Source organism: Sus scrofa, chromosome 9 (genome assembly GCF_054392235.1).
Source record: "Sus scrofa isolate SSC_HxYL_T2T_F1_AM1 chromosome 9, Sscrofa_HxYL_maternal_Yorkshire_Landrace_v2.0, whole genome shotgun sequence".
NCBI classification, from domain to species: Eukaryota; Metazoa; Chordata; class Mammalia; order Artiodactyla; family Suidae; genus Sus; species Sus scrofa.
Genome location: NC_139391.1, coordinates 12,980,089 through 13,007,424, shown reverse-complemented (window position 1 = coordinate 13,007,424; position 27,336 = coordinate 12,980,089). Strand labels below are relative to the sequence as shown.

The 27,336-nt window shown below is 38.4% G+C and overlaps 1 protein-coding gene across 6 annotated transcripts in view; it reads left to right on the top strand.

Moving 5' to 3' along the window:
- NARS2 (asparaginyl-tRNA synthetase 2, mitochondrial) overlaps positions 1-27,336 on the top strand; it is a 142,649-nt gene that overhangs the window by 36,167 nt on the left and 79,146 nt on the right. For all 6 annotated transcript variants that reach the window (XR_014814769.1, XR_014814770.1, XR_002335551.2 and 3 more), the window contains one exon: positions 18,518-18,612. Coding sequence is in view for 3 of the 6 variants with exons in the window: in XM_084975471.1 (XP_084831597.1) it covers positions 18,518-18,612 (95 nt within the window). In the remaining 3 variants the exon portion in view is untranslated. The remainder of the gene's footprint in view (positions 1-18,517; positions 18,613-27,336) is intronic.

Sequence of the window (27,336 nt, the reverse complement as noted above, 5' to 3'; positions counted from 1 at the left end):
TAAAACTCTCAATCTTAAGGTAAAAGTCTTTAAAGATTAGACAGCTGTCACATTCACAGTGGCAGATTTACATTTTCCAAAATCTCAATTTCTGCTTCAAAGCTCAGATTTTATCATTGGTTAAAAAAAATTCTGTCAGTCGTTTTCCTTGCGGTGATAGGCTCCCTTGAGTCCTTTTTAAGAAACTGTCATCCATCCACTTACTAACCATGTCAGTCATTCTTTCAAGTAAAAAAAATAAAAATATTTTAAAAAAATGCTGTTCCATGATATAAAGCAGCTTGCTCAGCTTTCAGTGTAAACATTTACACAAGTTCCTTTGCTTAAGACAATAATTGTGCTTCACTGTGCAGCACCAGTCCTTTATATGTACTTCCAAATATCAGAGAGGCATGTAAGGGTCAAAATTTAATAAAATTGATTATTGAAGTTGCTTCTTCAGACCTTTTTAGTGAACCTGGATTTTTTTTTCCCCCGTTGTGGTAAAGAATACATATAATGACTGTAGTGCAGTTTAGTCCCCTGCCGTGGCTGGAACTGATACTTCAGCAGTTTTACCCGTTATTGTTGCACCATCAGTGCAAATATCAACACAGTGACAGAGACAAGTGAGTAGCTTATAACTATTATTATGACAAAAGTTTTGACTTCATGAACCTCCTGAGAATATCTTGGGACACCACAAACCACATAATGAGAACCACTATGTTGATTTAATGCGGTGTGAAATCTTACACACTGCTGGTGACAAATGACAATGGTGTAACTACTTGGGAAAGCAGTTTGGCATAATCTACCAATGTCAGAGGTACAGACACCCAGTGTCTCGGCAGTTCTACTCCATGCAGATGCATATGACTAGGTACTTACAGAAACCTATGTAGCAGCATTATTCATTTGAGTGTCAAGCTGGAAACACATTTCGATGTGTGTCAGCAACAGAACAGGTTGTAATAAAATCATGCAGTGGAATACCCTACAGCAATAAAAATGAGCGAACTGTGGTAATAGACAAGATGAACAAAACTCAGAACTACAACTTTGAGAGAATTGAGTCGAACATACTATTTGAATGCCTTTATATTAAGTTATAAAAGAATATAAAGGTTTTTCTCCCCAGCTTTATTGAGGTACAGTCGACAAAATTGTAGGATTTGAGTTTTATAGCATGGAGATTTGATGTACTTACACATTGTGAACGGATTCCCCTTGTTGAATTAGTTAACATGTCCACCACCTCACATAATTACCGTTGTTGTGTGTGGTGTGTGTGTGGGGGGGGACACATTTACATTCTACTCTCTAAGCAAATTTCACTTGCACAGTACAGTGTTTATCACCTGTAGTCACTATGTATGCATTAGGTCCTCAGATCTTAGACATCTCATAACTGAAAGTTTTCGCCCCTCTACCAGCCTCTCCCTGCTTTCCCCACCACCCAGCCCCTAGCAACAACACTCCTACTCTCAGAATTTTTTTTTTTTTTTTTTAGATTCTATGTATAAGTGTTGCCCTGTGGTGTTTGTCTTTCTCTCTGTAGCTTGTTTTACTTAGCATGATGCTTTCCAGGTTCATCCATGTTGTTGTAAATGGAGGGTTCCCTTCTTTTTTGAGGTTGACTAGTATCCCATTGTCTGTGTATGTGTCTCACATTTTCTTCCACTCATCTGCTGACAGATACATAGGTTGTTTCCATACCTTGGCTATTGTGAGTAGTGCTTTTTGAGCATGGGAATACATATTTCTTTGAAATAATGATTTTGTTTCCTTTGGAAAGCATTGGGATATCAAACCAGAAGTGGGGGTTGTTGGAGTATAAGGTAGAATGTTTAATTTCGTAAGGAACCTCTGTCCTCTGTACTGTTTTCCGTAGTCGCTATACCAATTTATAGTCCCACCAACAGTGTACGTGGATTCCCTTTTCTTCCCATCCTCCCCAGCACTTATCTCATCTTTTTGACAATACACATCCTAGCAGGTGTAAGGTGATATCTCATTGTGGTTTTGATTTGCGTTTCCTGATGATGAGTGATGTTGAGCATCTTTTCATGTGCCTGTGGCCATTTGTTTATCATCTTTGGAAAAATGTCTCTTTATATACTTCTGCCATTTTTTAGTTTAGTTATTTATATATTACTTATTTTTGCTGTTGAGCTATACAAATGCCTTGTGTGTTTTGTGATTTGAAAGTATTTTCTCCCATTTTATATATTGCCTTTTAATTTTGTTGATGGTTTTCTTTGCTGTGCTGAAGCTTTTTGTAGTTTGATGTAGTCTTGTTTATTTTGGTTTTGGTGTCAAATCTGAAAAATCATTGTCAAGCCCAGTGTCAAGAAATTTTACCCCCTATGTTAAAGTTCCTCTAGGAGTTTTATGGTTTCAGATCTTATGTTCAAGTCTCTAATTCCTCCTTTTTTTTTTTTTTTTTTTTTTAAACTCAGGGTTGACTTTTGTGCCTTTAATCCATTTTCAGTTAATTTTTATATGTGGTGTAAGCTAGGAGTTCTGCTTCATTCTTTTGTATGTGTCTGTCTGATTTTTCCAGCACCATTTATTGAAGAGGCTATCCTTTCTCCATTGTATTTTCTTGTCATAAATTAATTGATCATATATACATGGGGGTATTTCTGGGCTCTCTATTTTTTCTGTTTTTATGCCAGTACCATTCTGTTTTGATGACTTTACGGTATAGTTTGAAATCAGGAAGCATGATGCCTCCAGCTTAGTTGTTCTTTTTTAAGATTGCTTTGGCTATTCAGGGTCTTTTCAAATGTTGGAATTTTTATTTCTCTTTCTGTGATAAATACTATTGGAATTTTAATGGTGATCATAGTGAATCTGTAGATTAGATAGTGTAGGCATTCTAACATTGTTAGAATATTCAATTAATTCGTGTTTTCACATTCTTTCATCAGTGTCTCAGTTTTCAGTGTACAGGTCTTTTACTTTCTTGGTTAAATTCATTCCCAGGTATTTTACTCTTTTTGATGCAACTGTAAATGGGATTTTTTTTTTAACTCCTTTTTTTGATAGTTGGTGTGTAGAAATGCAGCATGTTTTTGTATATTTTTTATTGTGCAACTTTATTGATTTAATTTATTCTAACAGTTTTTTGGTGAAGTCTTTAGGATTTTCTTTTCTTTTCTTTTCTTTTTTTGGCCATGTTCATGGCATATGGAAGTTCCCAGCCCAGGGATTGAATCCAAGCTATAGCTGCAACTTAACCCTGCAGCTATGGCAACACCAGATGCCTTAACCAAATGTACTGGGCTGGGGATCAAACCTGTGCCTCCATAGTGACCTGAACCACTATAGTCAGGTTATTAACCCACTTTGCCACAGTGGGAACTCTAGGATTTTCTGTATCATGTCATCTGCAAATAGTGACAGTTTCACATCTTCCTTTCTGATTTGGATGCCTTTTATTTCTTTTTATTGCCTAATTTCTCTGGCTAGGATTTCAAGGACTGTGCTGAAGAAAAGTGGTAAGACTGGACTTCCTTGTCTTGTTCCTGATCTTAGGGGAAAGACTTTGAGCATTTCAGCTTCGAGTTTGATGTTAGCTATAGGCTTGTCATAGTTATCGGCTTTTATTATGCCTATAACTTATTTTATACATACATATATAAAGCATATGTTATACCTATAACATATAGGCCTCTAATTTATTATGTAGGCTTTTATTATGTTGAGATACATTCCTTTTTTGCTCACGTCACTGAGTTTTTATCATGAAGAGATGTTGCGGTTTGTCAAATACTTTTTCTGTATCTCTTGAGAAAACTTTGATTGATTTTCAGATGTTGAGTCCCTGCATCCCTGGAATAAATTCCACTTAATCATGGTGTATGATTCTTTTAAAGTACTGGTGATTTAGGTTCGCTAGTATTTTGTTAAGAATTTTTACACTTATGTTCTTCAGGGATATTGACCTATACTTTTCTTTTCTTATAGTCCTCACCTGGCCTTGGAAGGGTATCGTTTCCCTTGTAAAATGAGCTTGTAAAATAAGACCTCCTCTTTTTTTTGGAGGAGTTTGAGAAAGAGGCCATCTGGTCCTGGCCTTTGTCGGGAGGTTTTTGACTATTGGGTCAATCTTTTTTTACTAATAATTAGTTCGTTCAGATTCTAGTTCTCCTTAATTCAGTTTTGGGAGCTTGTATGTTTCTAGGAATTTATCTATTTCTGCTAGGTTGTCCACTTTCTCAGTGCATAATATAGTTCATTGTTCATAATCGTCCCTTATGAGCTTTGTATTTATGGTGTATCAATTGTAATGTCTCCTCTTTTATTTATACTTTTATTTATTGAGTCCTCTTTTTTCTTGGTAAATCTAATTAATGGTTTGTCTGTTTCATCTTTTTAAAAAACTAGCTCTTCACTGATTTTTTTTCTATTGTCTTTTTAATTTCTGTTTCACTAATTTCCATTCTGATCTTTGTTACTTCCTTTCTTCTGGTAACTTCAGGCTGCGTTACGTTAGTTCTTCTTAGAAAAGTAGTGTTATGTTTTGGTGGTCCTGTTAACAGTTTTCTTTGGGAGGGAAAGAGAACTTGTTAGGGAAAGGGACGCTATAGTCCTCTGAGAGGTGGTTGCTCTTCTGTCTTGTGATCTGGGTGGTGGACACATGGGCATTTGTGTTGTGACAGATCACTGAGATTTACTTTTCTGGCATTTGTGTGTTGTATGTCACAGTAGGAAAGTTACAGAAGAAGGATAATGTGAGCAGGTTTTTAGAGCTATTTCATCAAACTACTTTTAGTAGAAATAGACTGTTAACATAAATTAACTAATTAATGTATATTATTGATTTTTAAATGCCTTAAACCTTGTTACCCCTGCATCAGAAACTGCCTTTTCTAGAGTTCTAACATGTTTAGGAATGTTTTTGTTTATTTCAACTGAGATTATGTACCTCATTGCTGGTATAGTATGCTTCAAAGTCCATACTACTACTGCTACTACTACTAAAAATAATGTTTTTGATAATCTAGTCATAATTAAGTCAGCCGTATTCCTAAATATTTATTTAATTATTGGTTTTATCATTTAACTCTGAAGCCTCTGGACACATTTACAAGATATGAAAAACAAAAGCCCTCTCTTTCCCATTTCTGAGTTCTAACTTTGCAGTAAAGAAGCAAGAGTAATGATCAAGTTGTACCCTGTATGAATACAAACAATTGCTTCAGCTTCCTGGGACTTCCTATATTCTATCTGGGGAATTCTTTGTCTCTCTCTTGTTTATATTTGCTGAAACTGGTAGAAGAGAGACCATTGCTCTGGACAAAGGAAGGATGTAGGATATTGATCATAGAGATTCATATATTTACTGGCTTTTTTTTTTTAAACAGACTTTACTTTTTAGAGTAATTTTAGGTTGACAGCAAAAGTGAGTGAAGATGTAAATATTTCCCGTAAACCCTCTCCTCCCACATGTGCTCAGCCTTCCCCATTATCAGCGTCATCTACAAAAGCTATTTGTTATAGTTGATGATTCAACATGGATGAATCATTATCACCCAAAGGCTATAGTAGTTTACCTTGGGGTCCATTCTTTTCTTTGGGTTGTTTTTTTTTTTGGCCACACCCACAGCATGTGAAAATTCCCAGGCCAGGGGTCAAACCCATGCCACAGCAGCAACCCAAGCCACTGCAGTGACGACACCGACACCGGATCCTTAATCTGCTGCACCACAAGAGAACTCCAAAGTTCACTCTTTGTGTTTGACAAATGTATGAATAGATAGATCCACCATCATTATATCATACATAATAGTTTCACTGCTCTGAAAATCCTCCACTTTTATGTTCTACCTCTTCATCTTTCACTCCTCCCTAACTCCTGGCAACCACTTATCCTTTCACTGTCTCCTCAGTTAATTGCCTTTTCCAGAATGTCATATATGGTTGGAGTCATATAGTATATAGCCTTTTCAAATTGGCTTCTCTCACTTAATAGTATGCCTGTGTTTCTTCCATGTCTTTTCATGGCTTGATAGCTCATTTCTTTTTAGAGCTGAATAATATTCCATTATCTGGATTTATCACAGTTTATCTCTCTACCTACATAAGGACATTTTGATTGCATCCAAATTTTGACAGTTATGAGTAACACTTCCATAAACATTTATATGCAGGTTTTTATATCAACATAAATCTTCAACTCTTTTAGGTAAATACCAAGGCATGCAATTTCTGGATTGTATAGCAAGGGTATATTTATAAGAAACTGCCAAAGTGGCTGTGCCATTTCACATTGCCACCAGCAGTGAATGAGAGTTCCTTTTGCTCCACATCCTTGTCAGTGTTCTGGATCTTGGTCTTTTAATAGATGAGCATGGTTTTAACTGGCTTTTCAGCATGCTTGACCAGGATACTGTTTGTGAGTCATTTCTCTGGATCACATGGTTTGTAATTTCACCTTTAGCGATTAAAATGAGAATCCGTTAGTTTTTGAGCAGTCTCTAAGTCAGTCTTGCACGGTATATTGGTATACCTAGAGGAGTAGGAAACTTGGGAAAAGTCTTGTAAGTTCCTTTAGACTAGTAACAGACCAATTGATAAATGAGTAAATAAATTAGGATTTTGTCAGTGTAACCTCCTTCAGACATATTCACGAGTTCCCCAAACTCAATATATCAAAGCTTCATATTAAATAACTTTTGTTTCATAGTGTTGACCCATGACATAAAAAATATTGGAGTTCCTTAGGGACTTTGTCTCTTAATCATTATTGTATCCCTGCATTTAGCATAGGACCAGGTACATAGTAGTCACTCTGTAAGTACTTACTCAGATGAGATGCAAATGTATTTCTCAATGGAGAGGCCTTGGAAAAATCTCCATTCATGTTAATGCTAAGGAATATAGTAATTTAGAAAATCCTTGAATAACCTTAAATTACGATATACTGTAAAGCTTATAAATTATAGTAGTGTAGTATCTGTGCACAAACCAGTGGGGTCAAACCGAAAGCTCAGGAACATATCCAAGTTCCTGTGGAAATATATAAAGATACTATCTCAGATCAGCGTAAGTGGTGCTCGGTCAGCTTAGTGGCTATATACAGATCTTCCTCTACTTACAGTGGGGTTACAGCCCAATGAATTCATCGTGCATTGGAAAAATATCATTAAGTCGAAAATGCATTTAATGTTCCTAACCTGCAAAACATCACAGCTTAGCTTCGCCTACTTTAAGCGTGCTTAGAACACTCACATTCGCCTGTAGTCAGGCAAATCATCTAACACACACCCTATTTTATAGTAAAGTGTTGAATATCATATGTAGTTGACTGAATATTACGCTGAAAGTGAAGAAACAGTGGTTGTGTGGGTACAGAATGGTTTTAAGTGTGTCAGTTGTTTACATGGCTGACTGGGAGCTGCAGCTGCTGCCGCTGGCTGCCCAGCGTCATGAGTATCTTACCACATAGAGCAGGGAAAAGAGCAAAATTCAGAGATTGCTTTTACACCATTGTAAAGTCAAAAAATGTAAATCAGACCATAAGGGACCATCATCATTGTATTAATCAGAAGTAAGTTGCAGAAGTTTTATTTAAATTGTGGCAGGTGGTGTGATTTGAACATATGTTTTTTTGCAAGGAATTTCAGGACGATAATGCTGTGGTATTTTTTTCATCTGCTCTTATCCTATCTTCAACATGTTTTTTTCAATTCTTTAGTATATTCTCTTATTTGGGAGAAATAGAATAGAAAAGAATATGAAGACATTTTTTAAAGTATTAGACATGGAAATAAATTTTTAGAATCAGTTTTCATTTACTGTGTAGAATGTTTTTTAATATTCTTTAACACAAAACCAAGAATACTTGGAATCTCATTACTTGCCTCAGGCTTACTGATTTTTATCATTGTGAGGTTTTCTCATAGTGCGTAAAACACTTTAATTTTTATTTTATTCTTTAATTATGTTTAGCTTGCTTTAATCTTGTTATCAGTATCGAGGACACTGTCTTATCTTTCCTAAATCTTTCTGTTTGATGGATGTCAGAATCAGGGGTTTGGTGGTGGGAAGGTAGGCAGCGGAGAGAAGAGGTCCTCTGTACCAAAAATGGTATCTAATTATATAGGGTATCTACAGATTATGTGTTTGTCAGTGGGAGTAGATAGGAATACAGAACTATGATGGTCACACAGTTTACATCTCTAAACTGTAAATGAAAAATTTCCTCTCAACTACCTTTAAAATGAAAACCGTATTCTCTACCTTTTGTGTTTTTAAAAATTCTTGTCAGTGTTAAGAAACACCACAATGGACACCTATTTATAGTTAGTTCTGTAAGAGAGAATTATAAGCAATATAGTTATACAAGTGAATGTGTGAAATCATTTCTTCCTGTAATGCTACCTGCTTATCAGTATCTGTGTTTGAAAACCGACATGATCCTAGAGGTAGGCTGAAGATGGCTTTTAGACCGGCAATGCCATATCATTTGGCTCGAAGCTTTTATGGGTCGATGTGCTACATAGACCTTTTGTACTTTCCTTGCTTCTTCTGATTGCTAATTGCTGACTACCTCACTCACACTTGACATCAGTCTTTTGATCAGCAAGCATTTATGGAATAATTACTGGCCTCTGTCACCATGCTAGGCGCTTAGCATTCCAAAATGTATAACCTCAGTTCCTGCTCCAAGAACTCAGTATCCTTTGGCTTTCTCTTCTTCTGGCATATGCCTCAACTCTGTTTTCATGGTAAGTAGTGCACTGTTAAGCTTGACTGACCACTTGTATTCTGCCTGGTATTTGACATTTTCCACACTTGGTTCTCGGCTTTTTGTTATTCCTGTTGGTGCCGATCAAAGTAATCCACGCCACAGCAGAACATAGGATTAAATCATTAGCGTTTATGTGATAAAGAATACACAGGGAATAAAACAGGTGTGCCTTTTTTCTCTGAGTTCTTGCTGATAATACCCCAGAGTCCCACTTTTTAAGAAATAGGTTATTTTAATTTAAAAAAATTATTTGAGGGGGGTGGGGGATGTGCTTGGGCTGTGGGATGGAAATCCTGAGAAATCAGATTGTTATGATCATTATACAACTACAGATGTGATAAATTCATTTGAGTAATAAGAAAAAATTATTTGAACAGATAATGTTTGTAGTTCAAAAGGTACCAGTTTAAAAGTGCAGAAGGGAGTTCCCGTCATGGTGCAGCAGAAATGAATCTGACTAGGAACCATGAGGTTGCAGGTTCAATACCTGTCCTCGCTCAGTGGGTTAAGGATCCGGTGTTGCTGTGAGCTGTGGTGTAGGTCACAAACACAGCTCGGATCTGGCATTGCTGTGGCGTAAGCCAGCAGCTGTAGCTCAAATTGGACCACTAGCCTGGAAACCTCCATGTGCCACAGGTGTGGCCCTAAAAAGAAAAAAAATAAAAGTGCAGAAGGATTCCATCGCACCTTGTCCCCCCGTGATCTAGTTTCCTTTCCCAGAATCAACCACTGTTAAATACTTCTTAAGAGTCCTAGAAATAGTGTGCGGTTAAGGGTAGAGCCTCTAGAGCCTGACCATCTTAGTTCTTATTCTTTGTCATGTTAGGTAAGTTAAATTATTAACCCCTGTCTCAGTTTCCTCCTCTGTGAATGGGGATACTAGTACTTACTTCATTGGATTGCTTGTAAACTCCTTAGCACAACACATCACATGCTAAGTGCCAAGTGTATATTGGCTATAGTCATTTTTGCAGAAGAATGTGTTTCTTTTTCTTTTCTTTTTTCTTTTTTTTTTTTTTTTTGTCTTTTTGCTATTTCTTTGGGCCGCTCCCGCGGCATATGGAGGTTCCCAGGCTAGGGGTCAAATCGGAGCTGTAGCCGCTGGCCTACGCCAGAGCCACAGCAACGCGGGATCCGAGCCGCGTCCGCATCCTACACCACAGCTCACGGCAACGCCAGATCCTTAACCCACCGAGCGAGGCCAGGGACCGAACCCGCAACCTCATGGTTCCTAGTCAGATTCGTTAACCACTGCGCCACAACGGGAACTCCAAGAATGTGTTTCTGAATGGGTATTTTTTTTAAACCTCAGGAATGTTAGTTTCATTCACAGTACCCTGGTGTTACTGGTCTTCACAAGGCCAGTTTATCCTGTCACTGAAACAGAACCATTTATTCTTTCCTGCGGGTCTCCAGGTTAGTAGAGAGGTTCTGATCTGGGTTGGGCTTTGTTAGCGATGCGTTGGCTGGGAACTGGCTGGTCTAGGATGGCCTCATGTGAGAGGACCCGTCTCTTCTCCACAAGGCTTTCAAATTCCAACATGGTGCTAATCAGAGTGTGATCTCTTTGGTGAATCATCTCAGTTTAGGTGGGAGCAGTAATGCCAAGCTGATAAGAAAACATGTAGCACAGCCCTTTTCTTTTTTCCTCTTTATCCCAGTCCCCATTCTTTATTCCTCTCCCTCTTGGAGGCACTCACTTCAATATCTTTTTTAAAGAAAAAATTTGTTACAGGTGATTTACTAATATCTTTGATAATCTTTTTTTTTTTTTTTTTTTTTTTTTTTTTTTTTTTTTTTTTAATAACTGCACCCACGGCACATGGAAGTTCCCAGGCCAGAGACTGAATACAATCTGCAGCTGCGACCTCCGCTGCAGCTGCAGCAGTGCCAGATCCTTTAACCCACTGCCCCTGGCGGGGACTGAACCTGTGTCTCCACAGTGACCTGAGCTGCTGCAGTCGGAGTCTTCTTTTTTTTTTCTTTTTTTGGCTGCTCCATGGCACATGGAGTTCTCAGACCAGGGATCAGATCCGAGCAGCATTTGCAACCTAGGCTGCAGCTGTGGCAATACCAGATCCTTAACCCACTGTACCCAGCCAGTGATCAAACCTGCGTCCCAGTGCTCCTAAGACACCGCAGATTCCATTGTGCCACAGCGGAAACTCCAGCAGCCAGATTCTTAACCCAGTGTTCTACAGAGAAAACGATGTATGTAACCTCATAAAATATGAGTGTTCTTTTGTGTGTATGTTTTCAGTTTACATTAACGATAATATATATCTTATTCTGTTGCTATTTTTTTTCATTTAACTCTGTTTTAAAATTCTGTGTTGCTATAGGTACATCTGTTTGTTGCTTGTCATTGCTGCAAAACATCCAATGGTATTTGTCTGCTACAATTTTTTTTTTTGGTCTTTTTGTCTTTTTAGGGCTGCACCTGTAACATATGGAGGTTCTCAGGCCAAGGGTCCAGTCAGAGCTGTAGCTGCGGGCCTACACCACAGCCACAGCAACACTGGATCCTTAACCCACTGAGCGAGGACAGGGATCGAACCCGCAACCTCCTGGTTCCTAGTCAGATTCATTTCCGCTGTGCCATGACAGGAACTCCTTTCTGCTGCATTTTACTTACCCATTATTCTAGTAATGGACCCTTAGGTTGTTTCCACTTCTGAGTTACACCTAGAAAGAAATGCTGCAATAAATAGTCTTAGACATATTCCCTAATGGACTTGTGTGAAAATTTCTCTAGAATGTATATCCAGGGGTGGAGTTCCTTGGTCATAGGGTGTATATGTATTCTTAATTTCATTAGGTTCTCCAGAATAGCAGTACCAGTTTATACTCTACTGGCATCACCTGAGGGTCCCTGTTTCCTTATGAATTAGTTTTCCATCATTTTGTAACTTACCGACTTAAGGTAACACCTCTTTATTAGCTCACAGATCTGTAGGTCAGTAGCCCCGGACAGTGTGGCTGACATCTCTCTACTCAGAGTCTCACAAGTCTGAAATCAGTGTGTTAGCGCTTAAGATCTCTATGCTCTCATCTGAAGCCTAAGGTTCTCTTCCAGACCCATTCCTGCTGCCAACAGAATTCAGTTCTTTGTGGTTGCAGGACTGAACTTTCCATTTTTGTTGCTGGCTGCTGGTCGGTTTGCTCTCAGCTCCTAGAGACAGCGCTAAGCACCTTTCCATGAGTCCTCCTCTATCCTAAAGCCAGCAACAGCATGTCAAATCCTTCTTGTGCTTCAAATTTTTGACCTCTTCTGCAGCCAGTTGTCAAAAACTTGCTGCTTTCGAAGGGCTCACATGATAAAGTCAAGAACACCCAGAAGATATCTGAATCTAGGAGTCAGATCCAAAAACATATTGTTGCAATTTATGTCAGGGAGTGTTCGGCCTATGTTTTCCCCTAGGAGTTTTACAGTATCTGGTCTTACATTTAGGCTTTTTATTCATTTTGAGTTTATTTTTGTATATGGTATTAGGGAATGTCCTAATTTCATTCTTTTATATGTAACTGTCCAGTTTTGTCAATATCATTTAAGAGACTGTCTTTTCTCCATTGTACATTTTTGCCTTCCTTGTTGTAGATTAATTGGCTATAAGTGGGTGGTTTTATTTCTGAACTTTCTTTTGTTTGACATTTGTTATACTGTTTTGATGACCATAGCTTTTTTTGCTGGTATCATACTGTTTTGTGCTAGACTCATACTGTTTTGTGGACTGTAGCTTTGTAGTATAGTCTAAAGTCAGGGATTGTGATTCCTCCAGCTTTGTTCTTCTTTCTCAAGATTATTTTGGCTATTTGGGATCTTTTGTGTTTCCATACAAATTCTAAAATTACTTGTTCTGTGAAGAATGCCATTGGTAATTTAATAAGGATAGCATTGATTTGGAAGATTGCCCTGGGTAGTATGGTCATTTTAATAATATTGATTTTTCCAATCCATGAACACATATTTCTATCTGATTGTGTAGTTTTCAGTTTCTTTCATCAGTGTCTCATCATTTTCGGAGTACAGGTGTTTTGCCTTCTTAGGTAGGTTTATTCCTAGGTATTTTGTTTTTTTGTTTTTGTTTTTGTTTTTGTTTTGCTGTGCTGGTAAAGGGCATTGTTTACTTAATTTCTTTTTCTGCTATTTTGTTGTTAGTGCATAGAAATCTAACAAATTTTTGTATGTTAATTTTGTTTCCAGCAGCTGTACTGAATTCATTGATGAGGTCTAGTAGTTTTCTGAGAGAGTCTTTAGGATTTTCTATGTATAGCATCATGTCGTCTGCAATGATAGTTTTACTTCTTTTCCATTTGGGATTCCTTTTATTTCTTTTTCTTCCCTGATTACTGTGGCTAGAACTTCCAAAACTATGTTGAATAAAAGTGACAAGAGTGGGTATCCTTATCTTCTTTCTGATCTTAAAGGGAATTTTAGCTTTTCACTGTTGAGTATGATGTTAGCTGTGGGTTTGTCATAGACGGCCTTTATTATGTCGAGGTAAGTTCCTTCTATGCCATTTTTCTGGAGTCTTTTTTAATTCACAAATGGCTGTTAAATTTTTTCAAAAGCTTTTTCTGCATCTATTGAGATGATCATATATTTTTATTCTTCAATTTGTTAATGTGATATATCACATTGATTTATTTGTGAATATTGAAAAATCCTTTCATCCCTGGGATGAATCCCACTTGATCATGGTGTATGATCATTTTATTGTATTATTGTTTGAATACTTAGTTTTAGTTCTTTTTTAAAATTTATGTCCACACTTGTGGCATTTTAAGTCCCCAGGCTAGGGGTCGAATCATAGATGCAGCTGCCGGCCTACACCACAGCCATACCAATGCCAGATCTGAGTTGCATCTGTAACCCTGTAACTCAGGGCAATGCCCCATCCTTAATCCACTGAGTGAGGCTAGGATCGAAACTTTTTCCTTAGAGATACTAGTTGGGTTTGTAATCTGCTGAACCACAACAGGAACTTTGTCCTTTTAAGGAACCAACAAACTGTATTCCCAAGTAACTGCACCAGTTTATATTTCTAGTTTCATTCTGTTATGGTAAAAGAAGATAATGTGTCTGATTTTTTGAGACTTATTATATCCTCGCATATGGTCTCTCCTAGGCAGTGTCCACGTGCACTTGAAAAGAGTTTGTGGTGTGCTGCTTTTGTGTGGAATCTACCATTTTTAAAATTTCCTCTTTCTTGATTCAGTATTCATTTGCTTATTTTAAACCCTTAACTAATTCCCAGAGTTCCCACAAGTGATTCTTTTTTTTTTTTTTTTTTGTCTTTTTTTTTTTTTTGTCTTTTGTTGTTGTTGTTGTTGTTGCTATTTCTTGGGCCGCTCCCACGGCATATGGAGGTTCCCAGGCTAGGGGTCCAATCGGAGCTGTAGCCACCAGCCTACGCCAGAGCCACAGCAATGCGGGATCCGAGCCGCGTCTGCAACCTACACCACAGCTCACGGCAACGCCGGATCGTTAACCCACTGAGCAAGGGCAGGGACCGAACCCGCAACCTCATGGTTCCTAGTCGGATTCGTTAACCACTGCGCCACGACGGGAACTCCCCACAAGTGATTCTTAAAATTTTTACTTATTGTTTTCAGTTTTTCTGTGAAGAGATTGGCCTTTGGAGCTACTTAGTCCACCATTTTTGCTGATGTCACTCTCAGCAATTACTTTTTAAAAGCAATACTTTATAATGTCCCTTTAATATCCTGAAATAAAATTTCTAGGTAATATAATTTATTACATACAGAAGTTTTTAAAAATTGAATGCATGTGATGCATTCATTGTAATAGAAAGGAGAACTGAAAGGAAGTAATTTATCAAAAAATGGTATGAATTTCAGTGTATAAATGCTTATGTATGACACTGGAAGGCATAATGTAGAAATATGTTTGTAACAATTTAAATAAGTAGAATTTAAGAGATAGAAGCTCAGATTTCATTTTATACAAATGCTAATAAATTAGACGGAAATCAAGTCCTAAAGTATAGACTTTAAATATACAGGAAATGAAAGAAATTACTTTTATAGAAGTCAGGGTAAAATGCCAGAATAAATTATAGACTAAAGAGGTGAAAGAAGAAAGTATAATATTCTCATAAATGTTCTGGGCCTTAATTGTAATGTAACTATTTAGTAAATAGTGAAACATCAAATAATACATCTTTTATTTTGAAATCCTAACACAAGTCAAATTTTTAGTCTTAAAGTATTTAAGTCCTTAGAAACAGCATCCTTTAAGTGATAATGGATTTCAAAGATGAAATTTTTGTTTGTTTGTTTGTTTTGTTGTCTTTTGTCTTTTGTCCTTTTAGGGCCACACCCACGGCATATGGAGGTTCCAGGATAGGAGTCTTATCGGAGCTGTTGCTACCAGCCTAGTTGGATTCATTTCCGACACACCACAACGGGAACACCATCAAAGATGAAATTTTTAAAAAGCAGTAACAGGACATTAATGACCAGCTCTAAGTAAGTAAGTAAGTTCGTTCGTTCTTTCTTTGTTTCTCTCAACAGATCTTAACTAGGTCTTAAAATTTTTGCATAGAGGGAGTTCCTGTCATGCCTCAATGATTAATGAACCTGACTAGTATCCATGAAGACGTGGGTTCGATCCCTGGCCTCGCTCAGTGGGTTAAGGATCCAGCATTGCTGTGAGCTGTGGTGTAGTCGCAGACACGGCTCAGATCCCAGATTGCTGTGGCTGTGGCTTAGGCCGGCAGTTGTAGCTCTGATTTGACCACTAGCCTGGGAACCCTCCATAAGTTGCAAGTGCAGCCCTAAAAATAAATAAATAAATATTTTTCTTTTGTGTGGAAAACGTAGAAAGAAAAACACATCAGACTTCAGCTGGGGGAGTATTTTCCCATGCTTCTCTCTACTTATATTTCCAAGTGGAAAATAAGAAGCAGAAGAATCCTCTAAAACATACTGAGTGGCAAAGAACTGAAGTCCTGTGAGCACAGCTACAGAGTGACAAGGTGGGGGGGGCCTATTTCACACCGACCAGACAGACACTTATTCCAGGCACTTGCAAGTTGAGGGTGGCGTCTGGCTGTTCTGGCCTGGGCGGAGGGCGGGTTCCGCATGGTAGGAGAGGCTAGGGAGCCAAGGGTGAAGGACCAGAAAGCTTCCCAGAGACCTGAGAGCCCAGCACCTTTCACAGCTGGGTGGGATGGGGGACAGTGAGGAGAGCAGTTTTGGGGGCTCAAGCAGGGCTGAAGAGAGAGGGGCCTAGCAAGGCTTAAGAAGATGTCTCAGGCTTGGACAGCTCGAGGCTGTAGACTAAGACTCTTAGCCAGGGGATCCTGCTCCTCAGGGAACACCAGGCAGTGTTTGGGGAACATCTATGGTCATCAAGACTAGGGGTGCTCCTGGCACCCAGTGTTTGGGAGCCAACGTTGCTGCTCTACACCCGCACAGTACCCAGGACAGCCCGTCTCCCCCCAGAGGATGACCCTGTCCTGTGTCCACAGTGACCAGACTGCCTCAGTCATCGCTGTGCTTCCAGGGCCTGGTACCCAAGATGTGCTAAGTATTTGATGGATGAGTGTCTCCCAGAGTGTGGAGACAGCCTCTGAGGCTTCACCCTGGCACTGATGAAGATGGCCAGATGGAAACACAGGACACCCCCTCTGCATTTCAGGTCAAAGAGGGCTAATTTGTAAGATAAGGGTCTCCCAGATGGAACTTGGGAGACACACCAGAAACATGAATTGTTTGCCATTGTTGCTAAATCTGGCAACCGTAAGCCAGTGTGGGACCAGAGTCAGCATGGCCTCAGGAGAGACAGGACAGCAGTGCACCAGCCACACGACTTCCAGCCCAAGGGGAGGGATCAGGTTGGGCACCCCTGCCCCACAACCCAGGATGGGAGCATCTCCACTGAGCAAGAGGCAGGGTCCACGGCCACCAGCGTGTCCAGGTCGATTTCCATGAAGCTCTTTGCCATGATGGCATTTCCATCACATTTCCCAGGCACAGGCTGGTGAGCTGTGATTCTACAAAGAGGCTCACCTGCGTCAGCAGCATGCACACCTTCTCTGCCCACACATTCTCATTCAGGAAGTCCATGCACTGGGCCTCACATGTGGGCACCACATCCTTCTTGGCAGTGTACAGTGTGGTCATGACCATCTTGGGCCAGATGTGAACCTTGTCCACATAGGAAAACTTGAGCAGGGCCAGGAAGGTGGCCGGCTGCCCACAGGCAGCTCGAATCTGGGTGCTGGGATGCACCGCGCATTGAGCCCCTGCCCACCAGGAAGTGGCTGTAATTGGTGAGGAAGGCGAAGTGCTCCTTCCCAGTGGGCTCGGTGGCTTGCCAGGTTTAGAAGGGCCTGTGTGGTAGGACCTCTCCCCTGTTACCACGCTGCCAGTGGGGGCGGGGCAGTGTTGGCACCCGGCTGGGAGTGCCCCTCCCCCATTAGTTTTTAAAATAATAAGAAATTACAAAATAAATGAATGATTTCAGTTGGTAATTTTACAGTATATTTCATTTTCATACACAACCCCCATATGTGATGTACAATGTTTTTAGAACAGCCAATTTAATTGAATAAGAAACCTTGATTTTAGGTGTTTCTATAATTCAGTAGTCGGTACTAAGTCTCTTAAAAGGAGGCTTAAACCCTCTTGAAAATTTTAAATTGGCTTTGTTTCTTTTGCAGTAACCTCACATTTTCAAATCACAGTTTGAAATATAAGAGTAGGTAAATCAGCTTCCTTCTTCCCAAATGAATAGAATAGTCACAACTGGAGCCAAAAGTTTATTTAATTATACTATTTAAATTATGTTTGACCTGCAAATAATTTTTATTTCTTTTTCTTTTGTTCCTTTTTAGGGCCGCACCCTCAGCATATGAAGGTTCCCAGGCTAGGGGTCTAATCGGAGCTGTAGCCGCTGGTCACAGCCATGACAGATCCGAGCCGCGTCTGTGACCCACACCACAGCCCATGGCAACGCCAGATCCTCAACCCACTGAGCGAGACCAGGGATCGAACCCACAACCCCATGGTTCCTAGTCGGATTCATTTCTGCTGCGCCACGACAGGAACTCCATGACTTCCAAATAATTTTTGATCTTAACTGCTACAAATGTTGGTGGCTTGTTTCCTACCAGTTTCAAATGGAATAATCACCTCATCTATATTGTAGGTTCGTGAAAATCTTTGAATCTAATTATTCATCATACCTTTTAAAGATAGAGCCCTACTTTTCTTATCTTCAGGTTGTGGTAAAGATGAAGTGAAGTAACATGTTTAAAATTTAATAATGCACTTATCACAATCTGTATTAAACTTATTATTAACAGTTTAATAATTACATAACAAGATATGTTTTAGAGGCTATTCCCTTGAGAGAACTAAATCTCAATTACGGCTCAGAATTTTAAAAGATTACGTAGTGCTTCACATTTAAGATTTTTAATTCATGATTTCTTGCTTCCGCTTGCCCCTCAATCAAAAAACAGTTTTTTTGGAGGAATGTATTTTGTGACAAAAGTACTTTGTCCTTTAACTGTTGTGTGTTTCGAAAATACGGTGTGAACTTCCTTGACTTTAGCACTGTGCAGGAGGGATTTTCTCTTCTAAGTGTGTACTGAGAACTGCCTTTTTTTTTTTTTAAATGAGAAAGCCTGTCCCCATGTATGTATAATTGCATTATAATTGTTAATTGTGGCACCTATGAGAATGTGAAAAGCAGAGCAAAACATGGAATAACTTTTTGTGGCTTGTGTTTGCCATTTGCAGCCTTCAAGCAAAATAAAGGTACCTGACGAGAACTTCTTCAATGTTCCTGCTTTCTTAACTGTCTCGGGACAGCTGCATCTCGAAGTGATGTCAGGGTACAGATTTTTCTTTTCTTTTTTACTTTAATGGACTACTGATTATGGGTTGCGTGAGAGTGTGATAATGTTTCCTTTCCCAATGCTAAACTTAAAAATTGAAATTAGGAGTTCCCGTCGTGGCGCCAGTGGTTAATGAATCTGACTAGGAACCATGAGGTTGCGGGTTCGATCCCTGCCCTTGCTCAGTGGGTTAACGATCCGGCGTTGCCGTGAGCTGTGGTGTAGGTTGCAGACGCGGCTCGGATCCCGCATTGCTGTGGCTCTGGCGTAGGCTGGTGGCTACAGCTCCGATTGGACCCCTAGCCTGGGAATCTCCATATGCTGCGGGAGCGGCCCAAAAAATAGCAAAAAGACAAAAAAAAAAAAAAAAAAATTGAAATTAATGTTTATGATTAGTCCACTTGAATTCACCAAAAGTACATTTAGATTGACAATTTGACAATATCCAGATTTCTTACTAAAAAAGTATATGAGTCTAGATTTTTGTTTTTGGTGAGGAAATGTAACACTGGAAATAAATTATGATTTTTTTTTTCTCTTTACTTATTTTTTTTTGCTTAAATCTCAAAATACATAATCAAAATATAATTGGTTGTATTTGTGAAAGTGAGGGCAGTTATAATTTACACCTTAAAATTAAACATGGAACATACATAAGAAAAAATGTTTTAAATAACTGGTTTAAATAAAGAAAATTAATACATAAAGCCATTCTGAGAGATGTGTAATGAATTAAAAAGTGTTAGAAGTCAAATCACATTAATTTTAGCCACTCTGAGACCTCTGGAAAATCACTATAATACTTTCGGGTGAGTTGTCCTTCTTTTTGGGGATTGCACAGGAAAATCTTACAGTCCTATTGGAATCTTAAATTCTGTGATTCTGTGGGTAATTTCTGAGTGCTGACTCAAGTGCTGAGTCTCCTGAGAAGATATAAATATCTTTGTTTTCTTATACAGAGCTTGAGACTTAAAAATCTCTTCAGGAAATGGCTCCAGTGAAAACAGGGAATCTTTATGTATTTCCCATGTTTTAAAATGCACAGGTGGAAAAACTCAGGGGGAAGAGAATAGTGTTTGTGTTTATTTTTTTCTTTTTTACAAACTTTACTGGCAAGATGGAAGCGTCAGTAGTAAAGATGATCTTTATGCTTAGATTCTTTTCTGATTTATCTTTAAGAGAGAAAGCTCTTATTTGGTCATTCTGATAACCAAATCATTGACATCATTATCAGAATACTGTGCAGAAAAAATATTACAATAGCCCTATGAGATTCTAAGATTTTCAGAGTTGTATGTGGGAAAGGCCATGTCAAGCATGTCATGGAAATTACCTTATGCCTATCGAAGTGTAGTTTTAAAATGTTAAAACCTTGACTCATACAAACATAATGTGCATCAGGTATTTTATTCAGTTCATTAATTTTTGAGGAAATAAGTAAAACAGGAAGGCTAGTTCAAAGAACATTTGGGGAACAGTGTATTCATATGCAGTTTAATAAAGGAGCTGTTGAGTAAGATCGTTGGGTTAGTTATGAACTGATACCCTGCAGGCCAATAAACCCTAACCTGGCAGAAATGATTTGCTGCTCTACTGGACAAAAATCTGTAGGTTAACATGTAATTTTACTTAATCTGGGATATTTAGTTCAATAGTAAATAGAATAATGAAACTTTGAATGGGTCTGTGTCTCCATATTACATTGCAAGGCTATGCTGTCTACCTTTTAGTTTTATGTAAGTTTTGGATAACTTTCTAATGCTTTTCATTATTCATTTATTTTATCTATAAAGGTAAAGACAAGGTGTATTCCCAGAAGTGTCATAACATGGGAAAGGTATAAAGTTACGAAGTTTCTCTGTTTCTGTATCACCAGTAGATTAAATATGTTCACTTTTTACCAATAAAGTTTATTGAACCACAGAACACAGTGCACAGTGAAACTTCATACAAGATTAAATTGGCTGAGTATGAGGTTTTATATTTTTAATGTGTTTTGCAGTATTTCTAATAGTGTCAGTCAAGTGAATATTCCTAGTTTAATATGCGTAGCTCTAGCACGATTACTATACAGTACCTCATATTTCAGATTAATACATGATTTCATCTCTGATAAGAAATTATTAGTCTTCTCTCCCTCGGCTCTGTTTTTCTAAATTTTATTTAACAGATGTTTTTTTAAAGAGTAAATGGTAGTTAAATTTAGAAGGTTAACATTTTCCAAAAGGCTATCTGTGTTGGTTTAGTGGGTTTTAAGGCTCCATTTTAAAGTTTAATTTTGTTGCTTTTTTAAAAAAAATAAGCTTTCTATTTTTGAATAATTTTTAAATGTAGAAAAGCTGCAGGGATAGGGCAGACTTCTTGCAGACGGCTTACCCAGACTTCATTTGGATTCACCATCGTCCTGTCAAGACCTTCTTTTTTTTTTTTTTTCCCAGGGTCCACTGTTAGGGCCATAGTACATTTAGTTATAATGTCTCCCCAGTCTCATCTGGTCTGTAAATTTCTCAATCTCATTTTTCATTGTTTGTAAAAGTATTCCAGTCTGGATTTTTCTGGTGTTTCTCTGGAGTTTTAGGGATTTGGGGGAAAGAATACCACAAAGATGAAGTGCTCTTCTCATCATGTCATGTCATGTCAGGAGGGACTGACTATCCTTATGGTGCTATTAACTTTCATTACTTGGGTAAGGTGGTGTTTGCCAGGTTTCTCCACTGAAAATGTACTGTTTTTCTCTTTCTCTGTTCTGTGGAAGTGAGTTACTAAGTGTACCCACGTGCGCTAGAGACGGAAGCGGAGGGTTGGGAAGTGGGAAGCCGAATTAAGCACTGTCTCCTGGAGGAGGCAGTATTGGGGATTCTCCGGAATGGAGGGTTTGTTGTCTCTTCACTCCTTTTTATTCGTGTTATATATATATATATATATATATATATATTTTTTTTTTTTTTGTCTTTTTATCTTTTCTAGGGCCGATCCCACGGCATATGGAGGTTCCCAGGCTAGGGGTCGAATCAGAGCTGCAGCTGACGGCCTGCGCCAGAGCCACAGCAACACAGGATCCAAGCTGCATCTGTGACCTACCCCACAGCTCATGTCAACGCCAGATCCTTAACCCACTGAGCAAGGCCAGGAATCAAACCCGCAACCTCATCGTTCCTAGTCGGATTCGTTAACCACTGTGCCACAACGGGAACTCCTTATGTTATCATTTATGTAAGGATGTATATATTAGGGTTTGGGTTATATTTCAGTGCTGCGTGATTTATTTTCTTGCTCTGTTTTAGTTTTAGGGAACTCCTCTCGTATCCTTTTCACACACCCCTGTCCTTTTTTTTTTTTTTTTTTTTTTTTTTTTTAATTTTTAGGGCCACACCTGTGGCATATGGAAGTTCCCAGACTAGGGATCAAATCGGAGCTACAGCTGCCAGCCTGCACTACAGCCACAGCAACACAGGATCCAAGCCGTGTCTGCAACCTGCACCATAGCTCACAGCAACACTGGATCCATAACCCACTGAGTGAGGCCAGGGATAGAGCCTGCATCCTCATGGATCCCAGTCAGGTTCATTAACCACTGAGCCACAAAGGAAACTCTTTTTTTTTTTTTTTTTTGTCTTGAATACTTCTTTATTCTCTGGTACTGTGAAATACATCAGATTTGTTTTATTTCTTTTGTGATTAATGAACCTACACTGATGGATTATTATCACTCAAAGTCCATAGGTTTACTTTAGGGTTCACTCTTAGTAGTGTGCATTCTCCAGATTTGGACAGACGTCATACAGAATAGTGTGACTGCTCTATGAATCCTCTGTGCTCTTCTCATGCATCCCTCCGTCCCTTCTCACCCCTGGCAACCACCGATCATTTTACTGTTTTCCATGTTTTTCCTTTTTCGGAATGTCATACAGTTGGAATCATACAATATGTAGCCTTTTCGTATTGGCTCCTTTCAGTTAATGATATGCATTTAAGGTTCCTTCACATATTTTCATGGCTTGATAATTCATTTCTTTTTAGAACTGAATAATATTTCATGATCTGGAAGTACCATGGTTTATTCATCTATTCACCTCACTGGAGGATATCTTGGTTGATACCACATTTTGGCAGTTGTCCCAACTTGCTTTTTATTTTCCTTACCCTAGCCCTAGAATCAGCCATGTCTCCAAGGAGCCCTGGTTTCTCTTACTGGAAAATGGTATTTGGAAACCAGGATTTGGTCCCTAGGTATCTTGCTGCTACTGGAGGATTATTACTTCTAAGCCATTTCAGCAGACAGAGTTATGTTTTTTAAATAAGAGAAAACTAAATGTTTTCATTATATTATGACTGTAAATATAATTTGTAAGTAGGGCAGTCATCCTGAAAGAATTAGATGTGTCCTAAATTGCAAAACCTAACGCTTTTTTTTTTTAGGGCGCAATACTTTTACTTATTTTTATTTTTTTTAATTTTTTATTACACAAATGAATTTATTACATCTGTAGTTGTATAATGATCATAACAATCTGATTTCACAGGATTTCCATCCCACAGCCCAGGCACATCCCCCCACCCCCTAAAACTGTCTCCCTCAGAGACCATAAGTTTTTCAATGTCTTTGAGTCAGCGTCTGTTCTGCAAAGAAGTTCAGTCTGTCCTTTTTTCAGATTCCACATGTCAGTGAAAGCATTGGATGTTGGTGTCTCATTGTACGGCTGACTTCACTTAGCATGATAGTTTCTAGGCCCATCCATGTTGCAAAAAATGCTGGTGTTTTGTTCTTTTTAATGGCTGAGTAATATTCCATTGTGTATATGTACCACATCTTCTGGATCCACTCCTCTGTCGATGGACATTGAGGTTGTTTCCATATCTTGTCTATTATAAATAGTGCTGCAGTGAACATTGGAGTACATGTGTCTTTGCGAGTCGTGGTTTTTTCTGGATAGATGCCCAGGAGTGGGATTGCTGGATCAAATGGTAATTCTATGTTTAGTTTTCTGAGCAATCTCCATACTGCTTTCCACAGGGGTTGCACCAATTTACAATCCCACCAACAGTGTACTAGGGTTCCTTTTTCTCCAAACCCTCTCCAGCACTTCTTGTTTGTAGACTTTTGGATGATGGCCATTCTGGCTGGTGTAAGGTGGTACCTCAGAGTGGTTTTGATTTGCATCTGTCTAATAATGAGTGATGTTGAACATCTTTTCATGTGTTTCTTGGCCATCTGTATATCTTCTTTGGGGAATTGTCTGTTTAGATCTTCTGCCCATTTTTGGATGGGGTTTTTTGTTTTTTGGTATGGAGCTGCAGAAGGTGTTTATAAATTTTGGAGATTAATCCCTTGTCAGTCGATTCACTTGCAAAGATTTTCTCCCATTCTGTGTGGGTTGTCTTTTTGTGTTGTTTAGGGTTTCCTTTGCTGTGCAGAAACTTTGAAGTTTGATTAGGTCCCATGTGTTTATTTTTCTTTTTGTTGTCAATACTCTGATAGGTGGATCTGAGAAGATGTTGCTGTCATGTATGTCAGAGAGTGTTTGGCCTATGTTTTCCTCTAATAGTTTTATAGTGTCTGGTCTTATATCTAGGTCTTTAATCCGTTTTGAGTTTATTTTTGTGTGTGGTGTTAGAGAGTGTTCTAATTTCATTCTTTTCCATGTGGCTGTCCAGTTTTCCCAGCACCACTTATCGAACAATCTGTCCTTTCTCCATTGTATATTCTTGCCTCCTTTGTCATAGATTAGTTGGCTGTAGGTGCATGGGTTTAATTCTGGGCTTTCTATCCTGTTCCACTGATCTATATTTCTGTCTTTGTGCCAGTACCATGCAGTTTTGATGATTTTTGCTTTGTAGTATAGTCTGAAGTCCAGGAGCCTGATTCCTCCAGCTCCATTTTTCTTTTTCAGGATGTCTTTGGCTATTCTGGGTCTTTTGTGCTTCCAAACAAACTTTAAAATATTTTGTTCGAGTTCTGTGAAAAATGTCCTTGGTAATTTGATAGGGATTGCATTGAATCTGTAGATTGTCTTGGGTAATATAGTCATTTTGATAATATTAACTCTTCCAATCCACGAGCATGGTATATCTTTCCATCTATTTGTGTCATCTTTGATGTCTTTCATCAGTGGCTTGTAGTTTTCAGAGTACAGGTCTTTTGTTTCTTTAGGTAGGTTTACTCCTAGGTATTTTATTCTTTTGGATGCGATGATAAACAGTATTGCTTCCCTAATTTCCTTTTCTGCTCTTTCATTGTTAGTATATAGAAATGCCGTCAATTTCTGTGTATTGATTTTGTATCCTGTGACTTTGCCAAATTCGTAGATGAGCTCTAACAGTTTTCTGGTCGAGTCTTTAGGATTCTCTAGGTATAGTATCATGTCATCTGCCAATAGGGGTAGTTTTACTTCTTCCTTTCCAATTTGGATTCCTTTTATTTCTTTTACTTCTCTGATTGCTGTGGCTAGGACTTCCAGAACTATGTTGAAGAGCAGTGGTGAGAACATCCTTGTCTTGTTCCTGATCTCAGTGGGAATTCTTTCAGCTTTTCACCATTGAGAATGATGTTCGCTGTGGGATTGTCGTATATGACCTTTATCATGTTGACGTAGGTTCCCGTTATGCCCATTTTCTAAAGGGTTTTTATCAGAAATGGGTGTTGAATTTTGTCAAAGGCTTTTCCCACATCTATTGAGAGGATCATATGGTTTTTATTCTTCAGTTTGTTAATGTGGTGTATCACACTGATGGATTTGCGGATATTGAAGAGCCCTTGTGTCCCTGGGATAAATCCCACTTGATCATGGTGTACAATCCTTTTAATGTATTGTTGGATGTGGATTGTTAGTATTTTGTTGAGGATTTTTGCATCGATGTTCATCAGTGAAAATGGCCTGTAGTTTTCTTTTTTTGTGGAATCTTTTTCTGGTTTCGGTACCAGGGTGATGGTGGGTGGCCTCATAGAATGAGTTTGGGAGTATCCCTTCCTCTGCAATTTTTTGAAATAGTTTCAGAAGGAGAGGTGTTAGCTCTTCTCTAAATGTTTGATAGAATTCACCTGTGTCCTGGACTTTTGTTTATTGGAAGTTTTTAAATCACAGTTTCAATTTCAGTTCTTGTGATGGGTCCATTCATCTTTTCTATTTCATCTTGGTTTAGTCTAGGAAGATTGTACTTTTCTAAGAACTTGTCCATTTCTTCTAGGTTTTCCATTTTATTGGCATACAGTTTCATACTAGTCTCTTGTGATCCTTTGTATTTCTGTGATGTCCGTTGTTACTTCTCCTTTTTCATTTCTAATTTTATTGATTTGAGTCCTCTCTCTTTTTTGCTTGGTAAGTCTGGCTAGGGGTTTATCAATTTTGTTGATCTTTTCAAAGAACCAGATTTTCGTTTCATTGATCTTTTCTATGGTTTTCTTTGTTTCTATTTCATTGATTTCTGCCCTGCTCTTTATGGTTTCTTTCCTTCCACTAACTTTAGGTCTTGTCTATTCTTCTCTCTCAAGCTGCTTTAGATGTAAAGTTAGCTTGTTTGTTTGAGCTTTTTCTTGTTTCCTGAGGTGGGCTTGTATTGCTATAAACTTTCCTCTTAGAACGGCTTTTGCTGCATCCCATAGGTTTTGGAGTGTTGTATCTTCATTGTCATTTGCTGCCAGGTATTTTTTAATTTCCTCTTTGATTTCTTCAGTGATCCATTGATTGTTTAGTAGCATGTCGTTTAGTCTCCACGTGTTTGTGTTTTTTGCAGATTTTTTCTTGTTGATTTCCAGTTGTATAGCGTTGTGGTCGGAAAAGATGCTTGATATGATTTCAATTTTCTTAAAGTTACTGAGGTCGGATTTGTAGCCCAGGATATGATCAATCTTAGAGAATGTTCCATGTGCACTTGAGAAGAACGTGTATTCTGTTGCTTTTAGATGAAATGTCCTATAAATATTAAGTCCATCTGGTTTAATGCTTCATTCAGGGCCTGTGTTTCCTTACTGATTTTCTGTCTGGTTGATCTGTCTATTGCTGTAAGTGGGGTGTTCAAGTCCCCCACTATGATTGTGTTATTGTCTATTTCTCCTTTTAAGGTTGTTAGCAGTTGCCTTATATATTGTGGTCAACCTGTGTTGGGTGCATAGATATTTTAAATTGTTATATCATCTTCTTGGATTGATCCTTTGACCATTATGTAATGTCCTTCTTTGTCCCTTAAAATATTCCTCATTTTAAAGTCTATTTTCTCTGATATGAGTATTGCTACTCCAGCTTTCTTTTGATCCTCGTTTGCATGAAATATTTTCTTCCATCCTCTCACTTTCAATTTGTATGTGTCCCTAGAAGTGAAGTGGGTCTCTTGAAGACAGCATATATATGGGTCTTGTTTTTGTATCCATTCAGCCAGTCTGTGTCTTTTGGTTGGGGCGTTTAGTCCATTAACATTTAAGGTAATTATTGATATGTATGTTCTTATTGCCATTTTATTAATTACTTTGGATTTGTTTTTGCTGCTCTTTTTTCTTTCCTTCTCTTGTTCTTTTCTACCTATAGAAGTTCCTTTAGTATTTGTTGTAAGGCTGGTTTAGTGTTGCTGAATTCTCTCAGCTTTTGCTTATCTGAGAAGGTTTTGATTTCTCCTTCAAATCTGAACGAGAGCCTTGCTGAGTAGAGTAATTTTGTTTGGACGTTTTTTCCTTTTATCACGTGAAGTATATCATGCCACTCACTTCTGGTCTACAGAGTTTCTGTTGAA